This window comes from Artemia sp. Qi Xiang Cuo, chromosome 5 (assembly GCF_049724085.1).
Source record: "Artemia sp. Qi Xiang Cuo chromosome 5, ASM4972408v1, whole genome shotgun sequence".
NCBI lineage: Eukaryota > Metazoa > Arthropoda > Branchiopoda > Anostraca > Artemiidae > Artemia > Artemia sp. Qi Xiang Cuo.
In genome coordinates, this window is record NC_142798.1 from 68,113,371 (window position 1) to 68,131,050 (window position 17,680).

Sequence of the window (17,680 nt, forward strand, 5' to 3'; positions counted from 1 at the left end):
TTAGCTTTAATTAATAGTTTAGAGTTTTAGATTAGAGTCTTAGCTTATAGTTTTTTTTAGCGTTCTATTTTATTTTATTAATAGTTAGTATTTTAAATTCCTGGCATAGAGTAGTATCCAGGAGTCTTTGTGATAGTCCCATATTAGTTTGCATAGAGGTAAAGACTTAGAGTTTAACAATGTATTATTATCTTAGAGTTCGATGTTAGATTGGTTGTATTTAAGATTTTTGTTTGTTTATCTTATAGTATCAGCTTATAGTTTATGTTAGATTTATATTTTATTTTATTTTTAGTTAAGAGTTTTGTGTTTTACCTTAAAGTCATAGCTTAGACATTTAGTTAGAGTTCTAGTTTAGTTTAGTTTTAGTTAAGAGTTTAGAGTTTTTAGCTTAGAGTCTTAGCATAGTTTTTGTCAAAGTTCTAGTTTAGTTTAGTAATATTTAAGAGTTTAGATTTTTAGCTTAGAGTATTATATTATAGTTTTTTTTATAGTTGAAATTTAGTTTAGTAATAGTTAAGAGTTTAGAGTTTTAGCTTAGAGTCTTAGCTTAGAGTTTTAGTTTAGTTTAGTTTTAGTTAAGAGTTTAGAGTTTTTTAGCATAGATTCTTAGCTTAGAGTTTTTTTTAGAGTTCTATTTTAGTTTAGTTATAGTTAATAGTTTATAGTTTTTATATTAGATTCTTAGCTTAGAGTTTTAGTTTAGTTTAATTTTAGTAAAGAGTTTAGAGTTATACCATATAGTCTTATATTAGGGTTTTTTTAGATTTCTAGTTTAGTTTTACTTAAAATTTTAGAGTTTTTACATTAGAGTCTTAGCTTAGAGTTTTTTTGCTTAATTTATAGTTTATTTTATATTTTTATATTATAATTTTATTTTTGATTATATTTATAGTTTACTTTAGTTTTATTTTCGAGTTTAGAGTTTTAGATTAGAGTCTTAGCTTAGAGTTTTTGTTAGAGTTCTAGTTTAGTTTAGTTTTAGTTAAGAGTTTAGAGTTTTACCTTAGAGTCTTAGCTTAGAGTTTTTGTTAGAGTACTAGTTTAGTTTAGTTATAGTTAAGAGTTTGAAGTTTTACCTTAGAGACTTAGCTTAGAGTTTTAGTTAAGTTTAGTTTTACTTAAGAGTATAGAATTTTAGTTTTACTTAAGAGTATAGAGTTCTAGTATAGTTTAGTTTTAGTTAAGAGTTTATTGTTTTTAGCTTAGAGTCTTAGTTTAGAGTTTTTGTTTAAGTTCTATTTTAGTTTAGTTTTAGTTTAGAGTTTTAGCTTATACTTAGAGTTTTAATTAGAGTTCTAGTTTAGTTTAGTTTTATTTAATATTTTATAGTTTTTATATTAGAGTATTATCTTAGTTTTATTTAGAGTTATATTTTAGTTTAGTTTTAGTTAAGAGTTTAGAGTTTTACCATAGAGTCTTAGCTTAGAGTTTTAGTTAGAGTTAAAGTTTAGTTTAGTTACAGTTAAGAATTTAGATTTTTAGCTTAGAGTCTTAGCTTAGAGTTTTTGTTAGAGTTCTAGTTTATTTTAGTTTTGAGTTCTAGTTTAGTTTACATATAGTTAAGAGTTTGGAGTTTTACCTTAGAGACTTAGCATAGAGTTTTATTTTAGTTTAGTTTTAGTTAAGAGTTTAGAGTTTTTTAGCTTAGAGTTTTTATTAGAGTTCTAGTTTAGTTTAGTTTTAGTTAAGAGTTTGGTGTTTTATCTTAGAGTCTTAGTTTAGAGTTTTAATTAGAGTTCTAGTTTAGTTTAGTTTTAGGTAAGAGTTTAGAGTTTTTAGCTTAGAAACTTAGCTTAGAGTTTTTGTTAGAGTTCTAGTTTATTTTAGTTTTAGTTAAGAGCTTAGAGTTTTTAGCTTAGAGTCTTAGCTTAGAGTTTTTGTTGAAGTTTTATTTTAGTTTAGTTTTAGTTAATATTTTAGAGTTTTAGCTTAGAGTCTTAGATTATAGTTTTTGTTAGACTTGAAGTTTAGTTTAGTAATAGTTAGGAGTTTAGAGTTTTAGCTTAGAGTCTTAGCTTAGAGTTTTTGTTAGGGTTCTAGTTTAGTTTAGTTATAGTTAAGAGTTTGCAGTTTAACATTAGAGACCTATCTTAAAGTTCTAGTTTAGTTTAGTTTTATGTAAGAGTTTTAAGTTTTTAGCTCAGGCTCTTAGCTTAGAGTTTATGTTAGAGTTCTAGGTTTTTTTAGTTTTAGTTAAAAGTTTTTTTTTTTACAATATATTAATTTAAAATAATTATCGTTATAGTTCGATTTTAGTTTAGTGTTAGTTATTAGTTTATAATTTTAGCTTAGAGTCTTATCTTAGAGTTTTTGTTAGAGTTCTAGTTTAGTTTAGTTTTAGTTAAGAGTTTAGAGTTTTTAGCCTTGAGTCTTAGCATAGTTTTTGTCGAAGTTCTAGTTTAGTTTAGCAATAGTTAATAGTTTAGAGTTTTTTATTAGAGTTTTATCTTAGAGTTTTTGTTAAAGTTGAAGTTTATTTTAGTAATAGTTAAGAGTTTAGATTTTTAGCTTAGAGTCTTAGCTTAGAGTTTTAGTTTAGTTTAGGTTTAGTAAAGAGTTTAGAGTTTTTTAGCATAGAGTCTTAGCTTAGAGTTTTTGTTAGAGTTCTAGTTTAGCTTAGTTATAGTTAAGAGTTTAGAGTTTTTAGCTTAGATTCTTAGCATAGAGGTTTAGTTTAGTTTAATTTTAGTTAAGAGTTTAGAGTTTTACCATAGAGTCTTATCTTAGGGTTTTTTTAGAGTTCTAGTTTAGTTTAGTTTTAGTTAAAAGTTTAGAGTTTTTATCTTAGAGTCTTAGTTTATAGTTTTATTGTTGAAGTTATAGTTTAGTTTAGAGTTTTATCTTAGACTTGGAGTTTTGATTATAGTTCTAGTTTAGTTTAGTTTTAGTTAAGATTTTAGATTTTTACTCTAGAGTCGTAGCTTAGAGTTTTTTTTAGAGTTCTAGTTTAGTTTAGTTTTAGTTAATAGTTCAGAGTTTTACCATCGAGTAATAGCTTATAGTTTTAGTTAGAGTCCTAGTTAAGTTTAGTTATAGTTAAGAGTTTGGAGTTTTACCTTAGAGTCTTAGCTTAGAGTTTTAGTTAAGTTTAGTTTTACTTAAGAGTATAGAATTTTAGCTTAGAGTCTAAGCTTAGAGTTTTTGTTATAGTTCTAGTTTAGTTTAGTTTTAGTTAAGAGTTTAGTGTTTTTAGCTTAGAGTGTTAGTTTAGTGTTTTTGTTGAAATTCTAGTTTAGTTTAGTTTTAGTTTAAGAGTCTTAGCTTAGACTTAGAGTTTTAATTAGAGTTCTAGTTTAGCTTGGTTTTAGATAAGAGTTTAGAGTTTTTAGCTTAGAGTCATAGCTTGGTTTTATTTAGAGTTATAGTTTAGTTTCATTTTTATTAAGATTTTAGAGTTTTAACATGTAGTGTTAGCTTAGAGTTTTAGTTAGAGTTAAAGTTTAGTCTAGTTGCAGTAAATAATTTTGAGTTTTATTTTAGAGTCTTAGGTTAGAGTTTTACTTAAAGTTATAGCTTGGTTAAGATTTAGTTAAGAGTTTCGAGTTTTAGCTGAGTCTTAGCTTACAGTTTTTTTTAGAGTTCTAGTTTAGCTTAGTTTTACTTAAGAGTTTCGAGTTTTACCTTAGAGTCTTAGATTCGAGTTTTTGTTAGAGTTCTAGTTTAGTTTAATTTTAGTTAAGAATTTGATGTTTCACCTTTGAGTTTCAGTTAGAGTTCTAGTTTAGTTTACTTTTAGTTAAGAGTTTAGTGTTTTACATTAGAGTCTTAGCATAGAGTTTTAGTTAGAGTTATAGTTTAGTTTTAGTTAAGAGTTTAGAATTTTAGCTTAGACTCTTAGCTTAGAGTTTTTGTTAGAGTTCCAGTTTAGTTTAATTTTAGTTAAGAATTTGATGTTTTACCTTTGAGTTTCAGCTAGAGTTATAGTTTAGTTTACTTTTAGTTAAGAGTTTAGTGTTCTACCTAAGAGTCTTAGCTTAGAGTTTTACTTAGAGTTCTCATTTAGTTTAGTTTTAGTTAAGAGTTTAGAATTTTAGCTTAGAGTCTTAGCTCAGAGTTTTTGTTAGAGTTCTAGTTTATTTTAGTTTTAGTTAAGAGTTTAGAGTTTTTGGCTTAAAGTCTTTTGCTTAGAGTTTTTGTTGAAGTTCTAGTTTAGTTTAGGTTTAGTTAATAGTTTAGAGTTTTAGCTTAGAGTCTTAGCTTAGAGTTTTTGTTATAGTTATAGTTTAGTTTATATATAGTTAAGAGTATGTATTTTTAACTTCTAGACTTACCTTAGAGTTTTAGTTTAGTTTAGTTTTAGCTAAGAGTTTAGAGTTGTAGCTTAGAGTCTTAGGTTAGAGTTATAGTTAGAGTTGAAGTTTAGTTTAGTTATAGTTAAGAGCTTAGAGTTTCTAGCTTAGAGTCGTAGTTTAGAGTTCTTGTTAGAGTTATGGATTAGTTTACTTAAGGGTTTAGAGTTTTATCAGTGATTCATAGCTTAGATTTTATGTTGAAGTTTTAGTTTATTTTAGTTTTATTTATGAGTTTAAAGTTTTTTAGCTTAGAGTTTTTGTTAAAGTTCTAGTTTAGTTTACTTTTAGTTAAGAGTTTGATGTTTTACCTTAGAGTTATAGCTTAGAGTTTTATTTGGAGTTCCAGTTTTGCTTGGTTTTAGTTAATAGTTTATAATTTTAGATTATAGTTTTATATTAGAGTTTATTTTATAGTTATAGTTTAGCTTAGTTTTAGTTAAGAGTTTAGAGTTTTTAGCTTAGAGTCTTAGCTTAGAGTTTTTGTTGAAGCTCTAGTTTAGTTTAGTTTTAGTTAAGAGTTTATAGTTTTAGCTTAGAGTCTTAGCTTAGAGTTTTTGTTAGAGTTTTAGTTTAGTTTATTTTTATTTAATATTTTTGATTTTTAAATTTAAGTATTATATTAGATTTTGTTTTATGTTTGATGTTTATTTTAGCTTATTTATATTTAATATTTTATAGTTTTAGATTGGAGTCTTATCTTAGAGTTTTAGTTAGAGTTATTGTTTATTTTAGTTTTACTTAAGAGTTATATCTTAGAGGTTTAGCCTAGAATCTTAGCTTAGAGATTTAGTTAGAGTTGAAGTTTAGTCCAAACTAGCATAACCACAGAATTACACAATATTACATAGAAAGACCAAAATCATAGGTTAGATTAGATTAGGTTAGGTTAGAGGTTAGTTTTCTCCACGTTTAAGTTAGGTTATATTATGTTAGCGTATCATTTGCGCTCATGATAAGCTAACATAATATAACCTAACTTAAACGTGGAGAAACCTAATCTCTAACCTAACCTAATCTAACCTATGCTAACATGTTAAAACTAACCTAATCTAACCTAATCTAACATGCTAAAACACATGGTGTCATTGTACTGGATTTGTCGGGTACACAGGATATGAGTATAGTACGTACGGGGAGTGTGCGTTTAGAGTGTACATTTGCCGACCCATTGGCTGAGAGTATTGCCCTAATCTCGCTAAATCAATATGAAACCTATTGGGAAATCACTCCCGAAGGCATTGTTCTACCAGACTTGGCGCCTAGAACACCAGTCAAATAATCAGTGTATTTAATATGGACACCTACATGTCACAGCACAAATCCTATTGTCTGCCATCGGACTTTCTTGGAAAAATTAAAAGTGTCAACAATACCTTGATTATTGTTAATGGCAGTCCGTCGACTGTGCTGACGGGTCATTGGCTGTGCGTCTTTCAAACAATGAAGACGATTGAATTTTTTGATCCTCTTGGTCTACCCTATACATTCTACACACCCCACATCAGCAACTATATTGAGAGCAGTGGGAAAACTATTATTCAAAATCGGAAGAGGGTGCAGGATCTAACGACTAAAAGCTGCGGCTTCCATGCACTACTATATTTTGTACCGCGATGTTACGGCTATATTTACAAGCAGTTTCTCCTTATTTATTTAGGCAATCCTCGTCTGAATGACTTTCTAGTGGAAAATAACATCTCAGAGCTATCTGGTATCGATTTTAGTGCCATAAGAGTAAATTGCTTAAAAATTTTTGTGAATTTGTTTATTAATAAAATGCATATATATACAAAAATGTCTTTCAATCTTCACTTTAGATTTCATCTTCTTCGATGTATAGGCAAGTATCGTGAACCACTAATGTCGATAAATCATTTGGATTCACTATATATTGATCTTGATTGACTGCAAAGTCAGGGTCACATTTTCTACAGTACAATGTGACTTCACTCTTGTCATATCTCTTTGTATAGTCAATTATACTATTTGCATTCATATTATGAAATTCACGAGTTTCAATCTGTCTATTTGAAGCAATATCACATACAATGTTTTCAAATGGTGAATCACATTCGGTAACTGCCAAATAAAAATCACTTGGTTTAGAGTCATAGTAGGCAGTGTCGTCACAGCGGTGACGTAGAAACCAGATTGTCTTGTTACCCCAACAGTTGAATCGTAGACCAGATTCCTCTTCCCGGAATAATTTAAATCCGCGACGAAACCAATCTCGTAGAAATAAACTGAAAACACGTTTGGGATTATTCCCAATCAAAGCGGGGTAAGAATTCTCCCACTGATCACATTTATCATAGTGACAATTGGAGCACAGGTGCCCTCTAGGATGAGAGTCACACACCTCCTCAAGACATGAATTATATCCTCTAATTTGTACTGCATAGCCTCTATGTAATTTACAAGGATTACATAATTTACACTTTTCACTATAGTCATCAATAATTGTACAATTCTCACATTGATTCCAACTGCCAAGAGTGTACATGCACAATGGACATATATAGAACATTTTTCGGTTTCCGATGTCAACTCACTCACAGCTAAAACGAAACTGATCCTCTCCGTTCGATAAATTCAACGAGAGGGAAATGGGGGAGAGAGGAGTAGCTCTGTGACGTTACCTCTTTCGAATGATGGGGGAGCCATCTGCATTGAATCCATTGGCAATATTTTCAAAAGTATTTCCACAATATGATTCTGCCTTGTTCCAATTAATATATCAATAAATTGACTATAAGCATTTGAATCACATTTTAAAAGTTTCATACAATAGTCCAATGGGGGAGAATCACTCCTCATTATATTGTCAAGTGTTCCCTGACAAGAGAATATCCTGCGTTTAAGAGATAACTCGAGAAAATCATCATCCAAAATCAAATGTTTTTCCATAAACACTAGATTTGATCTAATTCTCTCTTTTCTCAAATTTATTCATTTTTCAATCCTTTCACTCTGACTGCTGACTCTAGATTGACCCTGATTCGTTAGCCCTAACCAGAAAAGAAAAAGAACATTTTCGATTTCGAAACAATTTTATTGAATAATTAGAACAACAACATCAATAATACATAGCATGTACAATCAGCGATACTGTTTATTGTCTTCAATATGTTTCACCAATGCACTTAAAGCACATTGAAGTCTATTCACATGTGCTATATCAACTTTAGCGGCGAAACATAATTGATCCTCCATTTTAAATTTGCTCAAGGATATCACATATCTTGCATATACTGCATCCCATTCCAGACATAGCCGTGATCCTTTCGTGATTTCCACCGCAATGTTTGGTGCTCTTGTACTATTATCATCAACTCCACTATCAACTTCTAATAGGGTAAACAGTCCACTCGTCATCATCAACACACAAATATATATCCAAATGTGTGAAGTCAAACTGTTCTTCTTCTTCTCACTCCTTGAATTCTATTCACAGACTAATAAAACTATAGCAAAAATTCTTTCCTTATAGTCACTCCACCGCTACTATGTAACAAGCCCTCTGATTGGCTGAGAAGGAAACACGTGATCTAACTGTTTCCGGGAAACACATAACATTTGGCTTGAACAACAACATCAAATACTATTTCTGGATCATCCATAAAACAGACATGAAAAACATCAAATAAATCGAACAACACACATAACCAGCCATGAAAACAGACATAAATGTGAAAAAGATTCTTTTTTTCAAATTCTCACTTACAAAAACCATAAAAAATCCATAATATGATGTTGACATCCTATAAAAACATCAAATAAATCGAACAACACACATACCCATCCATGAAAAAAACCATAAATGTTACAAAATTACTGTTTTTTAAAGTTATAAAATTCCTGTTTTTTCATTCTCACTGACAAAAACCATAAAACATCCATAATTTGATGTTGACATCCGAGAAAAACATCAAATAAATCGAACAACACACATAACCATCCATGAAAACAACCATAAATGTGACAAAATTCCTGTTTTTCCAAGTGAGAAAATTCCTGTTTTTTCATTCTCACTGAGAAAACCATAAACCACGTGGTCATCGTGGGACTCAATAAGGCATCTCTACTTACAGAGCCGTTCCTAGGGAGAGTGGGCAACCGTGTCAGCTGCCCCGGATGCCGCAGCTGGGGGGCAACCCTGTCAGCTGCCCTGGGTGCTGCAGCCAGGGGTGCTGTGGCTGAAGGGTTACCCACTTTGATCAAATTTTCACTTTTTTTGGATTTTTTTGCTTATATTTGAGTCGGGAAAGGTGGGGGGGGGGTGCTGTGATGAATTTTGCCCCGGATACCCCCAACCCTAGGAACAGCTCTGCCAAGGGGGTGTACTCAACGTATGTGCTTGTAGAATAGAGATATAATACGCTTCTTGTCGATAACTGTAAAATAAATCCAAAATGCCAAAAGTGGTAGCACGTAGGGGCTGAGCCACGGTTTTGCCATCTCTGCTCTAAACAGACCAAGTCAAACAAAAGTATTTAAAAAAAAAGAAGAAGATCGATCACTTGACCAAAAGGGGCTAAATCTACTATCTTTCCTTTATTGATAATCGAGGCGAAGGACGCATTTTTTCGTTCGAGAAGTGCACAACAAAGGAGATCGAGAACACAGTGAAAGGACTGAAGTCCAACTTGGCCGGAATAGATGGACTTAATCTTAGAGCTTTAAATGCTATCCTAGCTTACATATTACCTTCTCTAACTAATTTAATAAATCTATCACTCCAGACTAGTGAATTCCCTAGTGGTCTTAAATTTGCAAAGGTAATACCATTGTATAAAGGGGGGAAGAAACAAGAGCTATCGAATTGGCGACCGATTTCGTTATTGCCTATTTTTTCTAAAAATCTATGAAAAGATAATTCACAGGAGACTTTATGAATATTTGGATAAACTAGGAATATTGTTTGACAGCCAATTCGAATTCCTCAGTAAACATTCTACTAGCCATGTTGTTCACCATCTTCTGGATATAGTCACTGGAGCTATAGAAAAAGGTTTTATTCCTTTAACGATCTTTGTTGACTTCAAAAAAGCTTTCGACACTGTGGATTTTGAGTTGCTGCTGTGTCGCCTATCTAGTCTGGGGATAAAAGATGTTTGCTTGGATTGGTTTGAATCATACTTGTATGGAAGGTCAACTAAAGTAATGATAGATGACATCGTTAGCGGAGTCTATCCTGTAAAATGTGGAGTTCCTCAGGGCTCAGTCCTTGGTCCATTACTCTTTCTCGTATACGTACTCTGAGGTTCTACATGCCTTAAGCAACTGTTACAGCATTTGCAGATAATACTGCTTTGACGATTTCTGCACAGTCACTGGAAGAACTAGTGGATAAAGCAAACCGAACACTGGAAAACCTTTTGGTGTTTACCTCCTTGAGTTACCTTGCTGTTAATACTTCTAAGACAAATTATATGATTTTCAGTAGGGTAGGAAAAATTGTAAATAGTGCATCCGTAGTATTTGAAAATTTGTCGCTTTCACAGGTTTTTGAAAATAAATATTTAGGATTTTATGTTGATAATAATTTTAGTTCGAAGAAACACATAAATATGATTTCTTCTAAACTTGCACGAGGTCTTGGAGTGATGCGGCGTTTGAAACACGTGTTACCTTTAACTGTTTTAAGAAACGTTTATCATACTGTTTTTCATCCTTTTATTGTTTATGGTTGCTGTATTTATGAATCTATTTTTACTTCAAATATTAAAAGACTGCAGATTCTTCAGAATAAGGCACTTCGAGTACTGGGTGAGTTTGTTCAGTATGAGCATACGCGTGAATCTTTTATTAGTTTTAGAATTTTAAATATTCATCAGATCAGGGACCATCAGGCGGGAGTGTTTACTTACCAGGTGCTTAATAGATTATCTCCAGAATATTTTAGAGATTTTTTTAAGTTTAGTTCTGATTATCATCATCATAGGACTAGAGGTCGTGGAAGCTTAGTCTCAGAAGTAAGGAGTACGAGTCGATCTAGTTTTGCAATTAGAAATTATACAGTTAATTTGTGGAATGGTTTCCCTGAGAGCATTAGGGAGTCAGAAAACCAGTTTCAGCTTAAAATTAGATTAAAAAAGTTTTTGTTGGGTGGGAATTAAAATTTTTTTTTGTTATGTTTTTTTTTTTTTTATTTAAAAAAATGTTAAATTGTAATTAAGTTGTAAAATAAAAAGTAAAAAATTGAGTAAAAAAGTAAAAAAGTTAAATTGAGTTAATTTGTATTGAATGGTATGAAAAGAGTAGAAAGAGTGAATGAGTTTTGGTTTATGATAAAAGATTGTGTGACGCTGCTCAAGTCACAATAGTGGCTTAATAAAACGTCATACGTTCTTACCATTTCTACGTTTGTTGATAATGTTATTCAAAAAATGTGTTGTAAGTGCCAGTTAAGTATGATGTATTATTAGTTGAAAGTAAAAGTCAAGTCAAGTCAAGTTTTCTTTCTGAAAACGTTAATTAATTTGTGATCCTGTTGAACGAATTGTGATTCATCTATTTTTATTTCAGATATTATGCATTAGCGGCTGTATCCGCCTTATGGAGATATGTTGAATGCAGTCAGAATTCTTATTATGCTCCAAAGTCTCTACATATTTCATTTCAAGGGGCGGAAATGTCGACTTTTATCGATTCTCAAGCAGCAATAAGATTGGAACTCGTGACATCTCAACTTGGCCCAAAAGGACCCTCTTTATTTAACATACTGAACTGCTGCAAGACCTTACCAGGAGAAAGACTATTGCGTGCCTCGCTTTTACAGCCAACTAGACTAGTTGGGCTGATTCAGCAGAGGCACGAAGCAGTCAAAGAGCTGCTTGGTAAGGCTGAGTTATTTATTGAATTGAGAGGTGCTATAAGCAATTTTGGTGATGTGGGTAAAGTGCTTACTGGGTGTATTCAAATCCCAAAGTCGGATACATCCCGTGCTGTGGAGCAAAGAATCAATTTAGTTATAGGAATCAAACAAGCACTGACTCTGCTTCTGCCTCTGAGAGAGTCAATGAAAGAAGCGATGAGTCCTCTATTTCGAGTTTTATATAACGAACTTTTGGATACGCGTTTTGAAAAGCTACTCAAAGTCTTATCTGAAATCATAAGTGACGATGCAAAGATTACAAAAGGTTCTGCTGCTATGAAACTACAACGATGTTTTGCTATCAAAAGTGGTGTTAATCAAGTTTTAGATATTTCAAGAAAAGCGTATTGTGAAATAGTTGAAGACATGTCAGCTTACGTCTCTGAATTAGCGAATGAACATAACCTGAATTTGAAGTTGAACAGCAGTGCTGTTCGTGGGTTTCATATCCAACTTGTTATCAGCGGAAAGGGGAACAAAGACATTGAACTGCCAGCAGAGTTTATTCAAGTGCAGCGCGGGAATAACGCGATATCGTTCACGACGGATACGCTGATGCTTTTGGACCGCAGAAGTGGTGAAAATCTTGCTGAAATCAACAAGATGAGCAGCAAGATTCTGGAGACTCTTCTTGGTGAAATAAGAAATGACATATCTTGTCTGTACAACTTATCAGAAGCCATTTCACTGATTGATTTAATCACTTCTTTTGCTCATATTGCCTCCTCCAGAGATCGCTATCTATGCCCAAGCTTTGAAGATAAAATGGCGATTTTGCAAGGGCGACATCCTATTTTGGAAGCGATTGGTGTAGCTTTCACTGCTAACGACACCTTTTTGTGTGCAAGTGCCTCTGGAATGATTATTACGGGGCCAAATATGGGTGGGAAAACTACATACTTGTTGCAGGTTGGGACTCTGCAGGTGATGGCTCAAATTGGATGTTTTGTTCCGGCTGAATTTGCTGTTTTTAAACCTGTTGATCAAATTCTTATTAGACTGGGTAGTACTAACACTGTAGAAGAGAATGCTTCAACTTTTGCAAATGAGGTACTTATTTGTTTATTTGATTGCAGATATTTTTTACGGTAATTTAAATATCCAAATAAGTTATGACTTTACTTTATTTAAATAATTATCATAAAGGAATTCCCGACATTAAATCAATTTCCATAAAGAGAAAAAGACACCCAATTGACCTGAAAAAGTCAACTTCATTTAATGTTCATGTAGTGTAATTTAATTGTTCAAATGAAGCTAACTAATTATCCAAATGAAGTTGAATTCTGATGATGAATTGATTGGTTTTTTTTTCTCTGTTATTAAAGTTCTTTTTATTTTGGGGTATTCTTTATGATAATTTAATTCTTTAAATGCAGTTAATTAATTATTTAAATGAATTTCGCTTCTACATATGAAGAGATCTTTTTCTATATAGATATTTATTTAAACTTTTTGATTTATTTATGGCAATTTAATTCTTAAATATATCGATGTTTATTTAACCATGGATATTTTGTTATTGTAATTTGATTGTTCAAATGAAATTTGCTAATTATCTAAATGAAGTTGAGCTTTGCAGGTGATTTGGTTGACTTTTTCTCTTTGTGGCAATTAATTTTCTTGGGGGAATACTTTTATGATAATTTAATTCTTTAAATGCAGTTAATTAGTTATTTAAATGAATTTCACTTCTACATATGAAGAGATCTTTTTCTATATAGATATTTATTTAAACTTTTTGATTTTTTTTTATGGTAATTTAATTCTTAAATATATCGATGTTTATTTAACCATGGATATTTTGTTATTGTAATTTGATTTTTCAAATAAAATTTGCTAATTATCTAAATGAAGTTGAGCTTTGCAGGTGATTTGGGTGACTTTTTCCCTTTGTGGCAATTCATTTTCTTGGGGGAATACTTTTATGATAATTTAATTCTTTAACTGCAGTTAATTAATTATTTAAATGAATTTCACTTCCACATATGAAGAGATCTTTTTCTATATAGATATTTATTTAAACTTTTTGATTTATTTATGGTAATTTAATTCTTAAATATATCGATGTTTATTTAACCATGGATATTTTGTTATTGTAATTTGATTTTTCAAATGAAATTTGCTAATTATCTAAATGAAGTTGAGCTTTGCAGGTGATTTGGGTGACTTTTTCCCTTTGTGGCAATTCATTTTCTTGGGGGAATACTTTTATGATAATTTAATTCTTTAACTGCAGTTAATTAATTATTTAAATGAATTTCACTTCCACATATGAAGAGATCTTTTTCTATATAGATATTTATTTAAACTTTTTGATTTATTTATGGTAATTTAATTCTTAAATATATCGATGTTTATTTAACCATGGATATTTTGTTATTGTAATTTGATTGTTCAAATGAAATTTGCTAATTTTCTAAATGAAGTTGTGCTTTGCAGGTGATTTGGGTGACTTTTTCTCTTTGTGGCAATTCATTTTCTTGGGGGAATACTTTTATGATAATTTAATTCTTTGAACAAGGTTAACTAACTATTTAAATGAATTCGATTTTTGCAAATGAAGAGATTTTTTTGTCTATATAAATATTTATTTTATCAATGAGATTTTTGCATGGTAATGTAATTGTTCCAATAAAGTTTACTCATTATCTAAATGAAGTTTAGTTAGGAATGAAGTTTAGTTGAAGTTAGGGATTTGATTATGATAATTAATTTTTTTAAATAAAGCAAACTAATTTTTTTCAAAATGAAGCCCACCTGTGCATATGAAAGCTCTTTTTTCCATATATATATTTATTTAAATATGAAGATTGTTTTAATAATTTGATTGTTCAAATTAAGTTTACTAATTATCCAAATGAAGTTTTATTCCACAGATTAACTGCTGTCTTTATCTCTTTGCGGAAATTCATTTTATTTTGAGGGTTTTCCATCAAAATTTAATTGTTTAAATAAAGTAAATGAAATATTAAAATGAAATCTACTTCTGCATATAAAGAAATCTTTTTTATATGGATATTTGTTCCAACGTGGAGATTTATTTATAGTAATTCAAAATTTTAAATGAAGTTTACTAATTATCCAAATTAAGTCCAACTTTGGGGATGAATTGGATGTCTTTTTCTGCTAATGGCAATTCCTTTTCTTTTGAAGATTTCTTTACGATAATTTAATTGTTTAATTGAAGTTAAATACTTTCTTTTCAATAAAATTAATTTTTGCGCATTAAGAGATCTATTTGTCTATGTGAATATATATCTACCACGGAATTTTCTAATTATTAATTGCTTAATCGTTCAAATTTAATTGTTCTATGCACTTAGAAAATTATCTAAATTAAGCTGATTTTTGTACATGAATTACGTTTATTTTCTTTTTATGAAAATTCATTTCATTTCGCAGGTTTTTCGATGATGATTTAAAGTTTAATTGAAGTTAATTAATTATTTAAATTAAGTTGGTTTTTGCAGATGACGTATTTTTTTCTCTTTATTGAGAAGTATTTTGCTTTAGAGTTTACTATGTAGTAATTTAATTATTTTATCTGCCATACAGCTTGTCCATCCGTTGAGTCAAACGCGGAGAGTAGACGAAGTCAAAAGCCAGCATGAAAGTAAAAGCTTTCTGTCGAAAGCCAGCAAGAAAGTAAAAGCTTTCTATCGAAAGCCAGCAAGAAAGTAAAAGCTTTCTGTCGATAGCCAGCAAGACAGTAAAGGCTTTCTGTCGAAAGCCAGCAAGAAAGTAAAAGCTTTCTGTCGAAAGCCAGCAAGAAAGTAAAAGCTTTTTGTCGAAATCCAGCAAGAAAGTAAAAGCTTTCTGTCGAAAGCCAGCAAGAAAGTAAAAGCTTTCTGTCGAAAGCCAGCGAGAAGGTAAAAGCTTTCTATCGAAAACCAGCAAGAAAGTAAAAACTTTCTGTCGAAAGCCAGCAACAAAGTAAAAGCTTCCTGTCGAAATCCAGCAAAAAAGTAAAAGCTTTCTATCGAAAGCCAGCAAGAAAGTAAAAGCTTTCTGTCGAAAGCCAGCAAGAAACTAAAAGCTTTCTGTCGAAAGCCAGCAAGAAAGTAAAAGCTTTCTGTCGAAAGCCAGCAAGAAAGTAAAAGCTTTTTGTCGAAATCCAGCAAGAAAATAAAAGCTTTCTGTCGAAAGCCAGCAAGAAAGTAAAAGCTTTCTGTCGAAAGCCAGCAAGAAAGTAAAAGCTTTCGTTCGGAACTCCGCGGCCTTTTCGACTGTCTGAACTATGAGGCCTGTGATAGCAATTTTATTCTGGCGCAGTTCATCCGGGAATAGGTTCATAGAAGCAAGTGCATTCAGAGGACCTCCTTTGATCCAGAAAGTTTAGTATTTCAGTTTTCCTGGCGCCATCAGCATTTTTATTGGCACTTTATGGTCGGGACATTAAAAAGGAGTTGGAATATGAGGCTAAATTATCATTTTTTGCAGCACTTATTCTCAGGTGGAGGGTCACTAACCCACTTGACCCTAGACCTGGACCCTAACCTGGAATCGTATTAGAGATGGGTAAACCTAAGTACTGAGATACATTTTTTTAGAGAGGAGGGAAGGGGACTTTGCATTTTGTATTTGGGGGAACAGTACAAAATGATTTTTCCTCTGTCCTCAGTAAAGAATATATACAGCAGTTTTTTTTTCTTCTTGGAAGAAAAAATATACAGTAATGTTTATTTTCTCTCTCTTTTGCAGCCTTTTTTTGTTTTTTGTCGTTTGAGAGGCTCTTTGGTTATTATCTGATAAGTCAAAATAAACGTAAGACCTCAGACAGGTCAATGCGTCTGCAGTGGTGGATTCAGGATTTTTTTAGGGGGGGGGGGGGGGTGAAAAATAGCTTGATCCGATAAACTGGTGTTAGGAGTAAGTTTAATTAACGCAAACTTGCGTTAATTAAGTAAATTACACTACTTTCGACAATGTTAGGGAGGGCACATCCCCCTCGCTCCCCCTGGATTCGCCACTGTGCGTCTGTGATTTTTTCAGTTATTAAACCAGAAAAAAAGAAAAAAAGAACAAGTGCACAAGGGATATGTCAAGAAAAAACTAGTTAAAAAGCAGAAACGAAAAATAAAACAAAATTTCTCCTTTAGAAGGGTGACTTTCTATAGAATCTTATCTTTTGGAATTAATATTGCTAATTTTTTTTAGTGTAGAAAAACATACAGAGTGGGGTGAGATTTTTGATGGCCCTATCCCATCTTAAAATAGAATTATTCGTCATATATTTATCATTGTTTTTTTTTTGCCCATTTTTTGCTGTTTTGAGACTATTCTCTCCTAAATAATTTCATGTATGTGGCTCAGTCTCAGTGTATATGCCCTTGTGTGATATAATGTTCTTTAATAACTGATACGCTCCTGATATGTACTGATTTGATCCCATATAAAATTTGGGTGTCCAAATGGCATCCCATACACAATTTTACATCATTTTCATTTGCAAAGGAAAATACTCCATTATTGACGGAAGTTCTTTAAAGAAAATATTTCTGCAAAAATTTCCATGTATTTCAGGGTCAAAATGAAAATATTTGGGGGTATTCAATGAAAAAAATCGCCCTTCTTTGGAGCAGTTTGTCGTTTTTGATAAGAATGGACAAAAAGATTGCTTTTTGATGGGCACCAATTTGGGAGGGGGGGGGGGTGGGGCTGTTAAATCAAGAAAATATAAATTAAAAGTAAACTGTGTGATGAGACTTCTGATAGAAGCTTGCACTCAAAGGCCCTAGTTAGGATCTAAAGACTTTACATATTGCCATGGCAACAAGCTAGAAAAGGCACATTTTGATGTTTTGTTTTTGCTATTATTTGTTCTTGCTTAGTAGTAGGATTTTTTGCCGTTAAACTTCATGTTATGTATGTAGAGTGAACCTGGCCTATCTGTTGCCTGGCTGTTAATACCCCTTCTTTCTTAGATGATGGAGAGCAGTTTTATCCTTCAAAACTCGACGTCTAATTCGTTGGTTCTTATTGACGAGCTATGCCGTTCAACTTCACGAGAAGAAGGAGCGCCAATTGCATTTGCCATTCTAGAAAAATTGCGAAAGACCGGTGCTTTTATGATAGTTGCCACGCATGAAAAGCTCCTTACAAGATTGGCTGATATTTACCCGGATATAAACAAGTGAGATTCTTCTGATTTTAGGGCGAATTTGAACTTAATTGGACACATTTGAACTTATTTTAGTTATCAGCCATGATTGTCCTGGCTTATTTTAACCTGTCTCTTACAAGGTCTGTGCCGACTTTTAATATGACAATAATAATGAAATGGGCAAACTTTTACTCTGCTGTGGGGGGTTTTGGGTGGGTTTGTGGTGTGATATATTTGATATATATATATATATATATATATATATATATATATATATATATATATATATATATATATATATATATATATATATATATATATATATATATATATATATATATATATATATATATATATATATATATATATATATATATATATATATATATATATATATATTAT

General features: G+C 31.3%; 1 protein-coding gene across 1 annotated transcript in view; it reads left to right on the forward strand.

Moving 5' to 3' along the window:
- The window catches only part of LOC148952428 (mutS protein homolog 4-like), a 114,803-nt gene that overhangs the window by 79,997 nt on the left and 17,126 nt on the right, over positions 1-17,680 (forward strand). The window contains exons 7-8 of the mRNA XM_089088956.1: positions 10,824-12,222; positions 17,100-17,308. Coding sequence (XP_088945082.1) covers positions 10,824-12,222; positions 17,100-17,308 — 1,608 coding nt within the window. The remainder of the gene's footprint in view (positions 1-10,823; positions 12,223-17,099; positions 17,309-17,680) is intronic.